The sequence below is a fragment of the Heptranchias perlo genome, chromosome 2 (genome assembly GCF_035084215.1).
Source record: "Heptranchias perlo isolate sHepPer1 chromosome 2, sHepPer1.hap1, whole genome shotgun sequence".
Taxonomy (NCBI): Eukaryota; Metazoa; Chordata; class Chondrichthyes; order Hexanchiformes; family Hexanchidae; genus Heptranchias; species Heptranchias perlo.
Genome location: NC_090326.1, coordinates 31,661,909 through 31,671,677, shown reverse-complemented (window position 1 = coordinate 31,671,677; position 9,769 = coordinate 31,661,909). Strand labels below are relative to the sequence as shown.

At 43.6% G+C, this 9,769-nt stretch overlaps 1 protein-coding gene across 1 annotated transcript in view; it reads left to right on the top strand.

The window, feature by feature from the left end:
- The first annotated feature begins 453 nt into the window (after nucleotides 1-453).
- Nucleotides 454-9,769, top strand: part of LOC137333211 (partitioning defective 6 homolog gamma-like) — a 69,727-nt gene continuing 60,411 nt past the window's right edge. Inside the window, exon 1 of the mRNA XM_067997382.1 lies at nucleotides 454-789. Within this exon, the coding sequence (XP_067853483.1) occupies nucleotides 718-789 (72 nt within the window). The 5' untranslated portion in view covers nucleotides 454-717. The remainder of the gene's footprint in view (nucleotides 790-9,769) is intronic.

The following is a 9,769-nucleotide window of genomic DNA, read 5'->3' as shown; positions in this document are numbered from 1 at the left end:
GAGACTGATAACAATTGTGATGTGGAGATGCCGGTGATGGACTGGGGTGGACAAATGTAAGGAGTCTTACAACACCAGGTTATAGCCCAACAGCTTCATTTGAAATCTAAAGCTTTCGAGCTTTCCTCCTTCCTCAGGTGAGTGTGATGATAATAATAATATTGTGATTTAAATTGCTAATTGATCCATAAAGATGACATGCGTTGCCCCAGTGTCATCAACAGAGAAACAAATTTAAACTTGATTTCCACACCCACCATCCCATATCCCATATCCTTTTATAAGGGGCATAACTAAAAAAAAAGTGTGAATGTGGGCCTCTGGACTACAGCGCCGCCTACAGTTTCGGAAGAGCAAATACTCCGATTCTATAGTCGAGGAGGCGGGGGCGTGGGAGCTCATCGGCTTTGCGTGATGACATTGGTGCGGCGGGGGCACGCCCCGGAGGCACCGTCGGAGCGAGGGAGCAAGAAAGACACAAGAGAGAACGTGCGCGCGCGATCTGGTAGGTGCTCGCTCGCGGCATCTAGTTCGATCGACAACAATCGGGGACGAGGATAACGGTTAACGGTCAGTCCTTCTAGAACGCATTCGAAATTCAATTAGAACGGCAGAGAGAGAGAGGGAGAGGGAGAAGCCTCTGCCGGGATAGGCAGCGCGAGCCCCGTCAGAGGGCACGTTGATTTATATATTAAAAAAAACACACCAGCGGAGAAAATGAGCAGAAGTTACAGCAAATCCAGCACGCTGAGGTACTTGGACAAGGTGGCCGTGGAAGTGAAGAGTAAGGTGAGCGAGTGGATAATAAATGTCTGCAACCCCGGTATGTGTGGACTGGAGGCCATGTGGGGGGGGGGGGGGGGTGTGAGAGTGGCTCTACCCTCGGGTAGGGAGCGGAGCCGGCGCGGCTGGGTCGGGGTCGAGGTCCGGGTCAGAGTGGGAGTCGAGGGGATTTAAATGGACGCGACTTGTTGCAGGTTTCTTGCACGGCCGCGCTGTGATCGTACTGCTGTGCTGCCTTGGTCCACCCCCCGCTTCCCCAGTTTGTGTAAATCTGGAACGCAACATGTAGGTGCAAACGGCAGCTTTTAAAATCGTACTCGGAAGGTTTCTTTTGTTTCTATTTAGTTGTGACCCTTTTAAACTATAAGTTTTTCTAATCACTGGAATTAAAATCTTACAGGAAACTTCCAAGCGAATCAAGTTTTTCAGTTCCCCCCCCCCCCCCCTCCCCTCTCGCGTAAAAGTTCAGGGCCAACATCTGGAACATGTTTGTATGTCCCTCCTGGTCTCACTCAATTGCCCCTCTTCCCCTAAAAGTACCCGTGCACTTCGGAGAGAAAAGGTGGTGGAGGCCACCGAGCCGAACTGCTGCACAATTGTTAAGCCTCTCTCTCTCTCACTCACTCTCTCTCCTGCACACGAAGAAGCTCATCAGGATCTGACATTTTTTGGGACCTGTTTTCCCAGGGTCAGCTCCAGAGAGAGGAGTTGGGTGCAGGAGTTTTGTTTTTGTGTGTGTTCGTTTGATACCAGAGCTGCAGTTCCCGTTTGTAGGTGGGTAGCTGATACTATTCCCAGATCAGTTTCGTTTGATCTAATGATCAAAAAAGTTTTGAAAAAGAACTTTACAAATACTCGGGCAGTACTTGTAAGGTTCTTTTTCAAAACTTTTTTTTAAAAACTGGACACAGGATTTTGCAGCAATTTGCGGGTTGTTTCATGATCTGAAACCACTGCAATCATTTCAGACCGTTGCAGGTCAGCTAATTCTGACCATCACTCTTACTTTACTTTTCTTTCTTTGGGTCAATTATGTATCAAGAAAATAGTTTGTAATTTAATCTTGTGATTTAATGACCAATATAAACTACTCAGGCATCAGGTTAAGTCTGTGCTGCTGTCTGGACTCCAGTATTAATTTATAACAATATTTGCTCCCAGGTGTTTTTGCATAATCTTCATATTTCTACATGTACAAGGTTGTGTTTATTCAGCTTCGCACGCTACGGCCACTTCCCTATTTAGTCCTTCAGTCTCCACAACCAATGTATTCTTAGTCATCTTTTCTGATGTTTGCTTTGCACACGATAGGTAAGACACCATCAATAATTCATATCTAACAGTTCAAGTTGCCTTCTGCCCTAGCATGATTTTTTCTATCATGTCAGAGCTTGCACATGTTTCATGCCTAATTTGAGTAGCTCCTACTTAATTCTGGAATATTTGTACCAGAAAATTATGTACTCTGTTAAAATGAAATAACTGTCCTCCTGTAAGAGGCCACTAAATATGTTTAATCTCGGTCCTATTAAAATTGATGAATAGAAGGAAAATAGTGCCAAATACTAAATTACTTCTATGGGTTGTTGTGTTTTACATTTTGCTTCCCCTCTACAGTTGGCCTGCCCTATCAGTGTAAAGCACAAGTTGGTTCAGGATACTGAGTTATAAAAACTTTCAAATAAATGTCAGGAATCAGCCTAAGGGCTAAATTGACTTGTGGTACTGTGGAATCTGCCCTATTTAAACTGCAGGGTGGATTCCACCACACGACCAGTGGCACCACAAAACAACCTCTGGCTAGGGATGGTCCGTACAGATCAGCTACATGAAAACAACATTGATAGCCTATGTGTTCAACCTGCCCAAACTCAAAAATAAGTGGCTGGCAGGTGTTGGTCCATACTGCCCTGATTCCCATTTTATGTTGCTGGTGGTACAGGAAAAAAAATGCTACTTGAAGTAGATCTCTGTCCTTTGGGGCAGTTGAGCTTATTTTGCATGTTGCAAGGTTAATGCAGCATAAGATTGCCATTAATTCTGTGTCTGCACTGTCATTGTCACAGTAAAACTTATGGTATACTTGCTCCGAACAACTAGGCTACAAATATTAAAAGTTCAATTAAGCAGCTAATTAAGAACTGAGAAAAATAATCGAGACTTCAGACTCTGCTGTATGGATATAGAACCCATGCTAATGAGTTTGGACGAACGTTCTTACCCAATACGTTGAATGCTCTTGACGCTGTATACTTTCTGCATTTTCTGTTTTTATTCTACGCTTCACATTTCCATACATTAGGCCCTGTCTTCAGTGCTGTCATTAAGCATATAATACTGTATTCAGAACTAGTTGCTTGGGATTGAATATTGGTTTCAGTTCTGTAAAGTTGACTGATTTTTTAAAATGAAATTAAGAATTCTTATTGGCAATATAATTCACTGTTTGAACGGCCGTTTGAAGTGCTCCATATTGTAGAGGATACAAACAGCTAAAAGTATCGATTTTTGATGCTTCTTTTTAAGTCCTTTTTATTGCCTTGCTTCCTGCTGGGCTGCTTCATGACATCACCAGGGAATGTGATTTTTGTGTCTTGGAGTGGCTGTGTTGAAAGCAATGGGAGCCACAACTTAGAATTAGCCTGAGAAGGAGCCAGATTTCGAGGGGGTTTTGTGGCTACAGATTAGCGCTCAGGCTAGACCAAAGTGATGGCATTTCTTGTTTCCAGTGGAACGGCATCGGGAGACTCCATTTTTTTTAGCAAGAAGGGTGGCTTGACTTGACAGTCTCCACCTCATCAGGTGGTTCTCAACACCGTAGAAACTGGAGCACTACCCCATTTATCTTGCAGCGCATGCAACTAAATGCAGCATTAGATAATTACTGAATAGTGTCGGCACTAATTCAGAAGTGATCTAATTGTAATAGTGTGCCATTGATGTCATTGTAATATATCCATGCATGCCGAAGCATTCATTTTTTTCAGATTTTACTGTACCAATTTGGCACTGGCGATCAATATGTGTTACTTATTGAAAAATACAAGTTGTTCTCTTCTTTCTTGACCCCCCCCCCCCCCCCACAATTTTAAAATGTTTTAATTTTAATAATGAGCTGTTCTCCCAATGTATTCAGGTTGCATTTTTTGAGAGATGTTAGACAAATGGCTACATAGACAGTACAGCAGAGAAATGGGCCATTCGGCCCAACTGGACTATGCCGGCATTTATGCTCCACTCGAGCCTCCTCTCACCCTTCTTCATCTAACCCTATCAGCATGCCCTTAGCAGTAATTATAATTTACCGTACTAAATATTCAGGAATCTAATCATAGAAATTTACGGCACAGAAGTAAGCTATTCGGCCCATCGTGTCTGCCGGCTGAAAAAGAGCTATCCAGCCTAATCCCGCTTTCTAGCTTTTGTTCCGTAGCCTTGTAGATTATGGCACTTCAAGTGCACATACAAACACCTTTTAAATGCAGTGAGGAATGTTTAACATGAATTTAGCTTGACATGGTTGTAGTGTGTGAATGCCATGGAGTAATATCGTAGTGTGTACAAACTTGCATCTGCCAATCAAATTTGACTTGTAACTAACCTGTTTAAATTATTTGCTCAGTAAAGAGGCATAAACTTGAGTCAACCTCATGGCTTCCCGATGAAGTACTATCAGGACTCGCCTCAACTAACCTCCTCTGACATTAAGCTTCACAAATGAAGAGTGGCTATTTAGTATTCTAGAGTTGCAAAGATTCAATATCTTCAGTTAAAGGGGAGCGGAGAAAATTATGCAAATAAGGAAATTTTGAATCTTGTGAGCAGGAGTAGCTGGGTTTAGGCTCGTGGAAAGGTCTATATGTTTAAATTTTATTTCAGCTGCTGGAGTGTCTCAATGGTATAATCCCCATTTACTGAATAGAGGAAAATGTACTGTCACTGCAGAAAATGGGCAGAGGGGGAAGTTCCTCATTATCAAGTATTTATAATCTATTAGAGTTTGTTTTTGGAATAGTCGTGACATGCAGTACAAATATCTATAAATGCTGTGTGCTGAAGCTGGGAACATTGATGTTCGAGGTGCGGATGAGGTGCTGGAAAGGATTGCATTTCATGTTGATGTATTGTGGGAAATATTTTGATCATTCAGATATAGTCAAATGGTAGGTCCCAGACAGGCCCATTGCAGTCCTAAAAAAAGAATTGAATTGCAAACTTTAATTTTCAGAGCATAATTATTGTATCTTTGAGGCATGATTATTATCAGGCTGAACTGCTAGCTCCTCAATAGTACAAGTCCAAAAATGATTATGTTTAATCTAGATTTAAGTTCAATTTTGAGCATGTGGAGCATAAATTTAAGATCCTTTATATTGTACTCTCTTGGAACCTACCTAGTTAGTTGTTCTGATAGTATAAAAAGAGAACTGGATCAACAAAAATGGTTCCAGTTTGCTTCAATAAACAATGAATTTAAATAATTGGAATAAAAAGCCCTTTCATTCATAATTTATTCTGAATTTTATGAATTTGTAGCTCCCACTAACATAACCAGCTTCACATCCAAATTTGCGATGCCAAACTAAAATGATTATTGCGGTGCTTTTCTCTTTCTTGGTGAACCCGCCCTGCTTGCACTGCTGTGTCTATCTACTGCTGTTTGTTCACCTATTCTGAAAAGCTGCTGAGTCTTGTTCCTTAGAATGAAAGAGCTCCTGCAAAACTAGTTCTAGTTTTTAAATTTGGAAATAAAAACTGTGCTTGTCCCAGCCTGTTTTTGCCAGTCAAAAACAGGTGATATCATCAGTTATCTGTTCATGGACATTTTTTAAGTTATTGCAATTCTCTCATAATTATTTTAATGGTTAAAAACTGAGACGGATTTCAGACCTTATTATGTATATGTTGGAAGGAGTTGATTAAAGTTGACTTGCCTTACTAATAAGCCAGTAACTACTTGAATGAGGATTACACTTGTTTTTAGCTAATTACAAAGTTGACATGGTTGTGCTGAATTTTAAAGTTTACAGATGCTTCAAATAAGTTGTTTGGTATCCACCATTTATAGTGTATTTCCAGTTGAATAAATGTTTTGATAGCATCTTTCAACAATTTTCATTGGGATGCATCCTAGGTTGCTGAGGGAAGCAAGGGTGGAGATAGCAGAAGCTCTGACCACAATCTTTCAATCCTCCTTGGATATGGAAGTGGTGCCAGAGGATTGGAGAATTGCAAATGTTACACCCCATTCAAAAAAGGGGAGAGGGATAAATCTGGTAATTACAGGCCAATCAGTCTAATGTCAGTGCTGGGAAAACTACTAGAGACCATTGTAAAGGACAAAATTAATTCTCACTTGGAGAAGCATGGGTTAATAAGGGACAACCAGCACGGATTTTTAAAGGCAAATCATGTCTGACTGACCTGATTTGAGTTATTTGTTGAAGTATCAAAGAGGGCTGATGAAAGTAGTGTAGTAGATGTGTATATATAGACTTTCAAAAGGCATGTAACAGACTTATTCGGAAAATAGAAGCATGTGGGATTAAAGGGACATTGGTAACTTGGATACGTAATTGGCTAAGGGATAGGAGGCAGATAGCGGTGAACAGATGTTTATCTGACTGGAGAGAAGTATGCAGTGGGGTCCCCCAGGGATCTGTATTCGGACCATTGCATTTCTTGTTTATGTATAAATGACCTGGACTTGGGCATAGGGAGTACAATTTTGAAGTTTGCAAATGATACAAAACATGGCAATGTAGTCAGTAGTGAGGATAGTAGCAGACTCCAGGAGGGCACACAGACTGGTGAAATGGGCAGATGCAACTTAATATGGATAAGCGTAAAGTGATGCACTTTGGGAGGAACAACACGGAGAGGCAGTATAATCTAAATTGTACTATTTTGGCGGGGGGTGCAAGGGCAGAGGACAATCTTTGAAGGTGGCAGGGCAAGTTGATCAGGTGATTAAGAAAGCGTATGGGATACTTGGCTTTGTAAATATGGGCATTGAATACAAAAACAAGGAAGTCATGCTAAACCTTTACAAATCACTGGTTAGGCCTCAGCTGGAGTATTGTGTACAATTCTGGGCACCAGACTTTATAAAGGATTTCAAGGCCCTGGAGAGGGTACTGAGGAGGTTTTCCAGGATGATACCAGGGACGAGGGTCATCAGTTATGTGGAGAGTTTAGAGAAGCTGGGATTGTTCTCCTTAGAGCAGAGAAGATTAAGGGGAGACCTAGTGGAGGTATTCGAAATAATGAGGGGTTTTGATCAAGCAAAGAGGAAGAAACTGTTTCCTCTCACAACTGGGTCGATAACTAGAGGTCATAGATTTAAAATAATCTGCAAAAGAACTAGAGGGGTAATGAAGAGAATTTTTTTTCACACAGAAGGTTGTTAAGATCTGGAACGCGCTACCTGAAAGGGTGGTAGAATCAGATTCCTTAGGAACTTTCAAAAAGCAATTCGACGTGTACAGTGAATCCTGTAAATTAAGGACACCTTGCATCAGGTGTCCTTTATTTGCTGGTGTACCAATTTTCAAAATGGTCATTGTATGTATAGTAAATTATTTGGGGCTGTCAATGGGTGCCCCTCTTTTGGCAGGTGTCACTGTACTTGAAGAACACTAATTTGCAGGGTTATGGGGAAAAAGTTGGAATGTGAGACTAAATTGGGCAGCTCTTTCAAAGAGCCAGCACAGGCATGATGGGCCGAATGGCCTCCTCTTTTCTGTAAGATTCTATGATTCTTCAGTTCTATATTAATTTTATCACTTTTTTATTCATTCATGGGATGTGGACGTCTCTGGCAAGGCCAGCACTTATTACCCATCTCTAATTGCCCTTGAGAAGGTGGTGGTGAGCCACCTTCTTGAACTGCTGCAGTCCGTGTGGTGAAGGTTCTACAGTGCTGTTGGGTAGGGAGTTCCAGGATTTTGACCCATAAACAGCGAAGGAACGGCGATATATTTCCAAGTCAGGATGGTGTGTGACTTGGAGGGGAACTTGCAGGTGGTGGTGTTCCCATGCACCTGCTGCCCTTGTCCTTCTCGGTGGTAGAGGCCGTGAGTTTGGGAGGTGCTGTCAAAGAAGCCTTTTCATGTTGCTGCAGTGCATCTTGTAGATGGTACTCACTGCAGCTACGGTGTGCTGGTGGTGGAGGGAGTGAATGTTTAAGGTGGTGGATGGGGTACCAATCAAGTGGGCTGCTTTGTCCTGGAAGGTGTAGACCTTCTTGAGTGGTGTTGGAGCTGCGCTCATCCAGGCAAGTGGAGAGTATTCCATCACATTCCTGACTTGTGTCTTGTAGATGGTGGAAAGGCTCTGGGGAGTCGAGGTGAGTCACTCGCTGCAGAATACCCAGCCTCTGACCTGCTCTTGTAGCCAGGGTATTTATGTGGCTGGTACAGTTTAGTTTCTGGTGAATGGTGGCCCCTAGGATGTTGATGGTGGGGGATTCGGTGATGGTAATGCCATTGAATGTCAAGGGGAGGTGGTTAGACTCTCTCTTGTTGGAGCCTGGCACCTGTCTGGCGCGAATGTTACTTGCCACTTACCAGTCCAAGCCTGGATGTTGTCCAGGTCTTGCTGCATGCAGACAGGGACTGCTTCATTATCTGAGGGGTTGCGAATGGAACTGAAGATGTAATGCTGCTTCTCCATCTACCCGACAATGTGGAAAATTGCCCAAGTATGTCCTGTCCCCAAAAAGCAGGACAAATCCAATCCGGCCAATTACCGCCCCATCAGTCTACTCTCAGTGATCAGCAAAGTGATGGAAGGTGTCGTCAACTGTGCTATCATGGACAAAAGAGCTGAATTCCAGAGGTGAGGTGAGAGTGACTGCCCTTGACATCAAGGCAGCATTTGATCGAGTGTGGTACCAAGGAGCCCTTGTAAAATTGAAGTCAATGGGAAACAGGGGGAAAACTCTCCAGTGGCTGGAGTCATACCTAGCACAAAGAAAGATGGTAGTGGTTGTTGGAGGCCAATCATCTCAGCCCCAGAACATTGCTGCAGGAGTTCCTCAGGGCAGCGTCCTAGGCCCAACCATCTTCAGCTGCTTCATCAAAGACCTTCCCTCCATCATAAGGTCAGAAATGGTGATGTTCGCTGATGATTGCACAGTGCTCAGTTCCGGTCACAGCCCCTCAGATAATGAAGCAGTCCGTGCCCACATGCAGCAAGACCTGGACAACATCCAGGCTTGGGCTGAGAAGTGGCAAGTAACATTTGTGCCAGACAAATGCCAGGCAATGTCCATCTCCACCAAGAGAGAGTCTAACCACCTCCCCTTCACATTCAACGGCATTACCATCGCCAAATCCCCCATCAACAACATCCTGGGGGTCACCATTGACCAGAAACTTAACTGGACCAGCCATATAAATATCGTGGTTACAAGAGCAAGTCAGAGGCTGGGTGTTCTGCGCCGAGTGACTCACCTCCTGACTCCCCAAAACCTTTCCACCATCTACAAGGTACAAGTCAGGAGTGTGATGGAATACTCTCCACTTGCCTGGATGAGTGCAGCTCCAACAACACTCAAGAAGCTCGACACCATCCAAGACAAAGGTCGCTTGATTGGCACCCCATCCACCACCGGCGCACAGTGGCTGCAGTGTGTACCATCTACAATATGCACTGCAGCAACTCGCCAAGGCTTCTTCGACAGCACCTCCCAAACCTGTGACCTCTACCACCCAGAAGGAAAAGAGCAGCAGGCACATGGGAACAACACCACCTGCACGTTACCCTCCAAGTCACACACCATCCTGACTTGGAAATATATCGCTGTTCCTTCATCGTTGCTTCGCCGATGCTGGCTCAAAATCCTGGAATTCCCTACCTAACAGCACTGTGGGAGAACCTTGACCACACAGAATGCAGCGGTTCAAGAAGGCGGCTCACCGCCACCTTCTCAAGGGCAATTAGGGATGGGCAATAAATGCTGGCCTTGCCAGCGACGCCCACA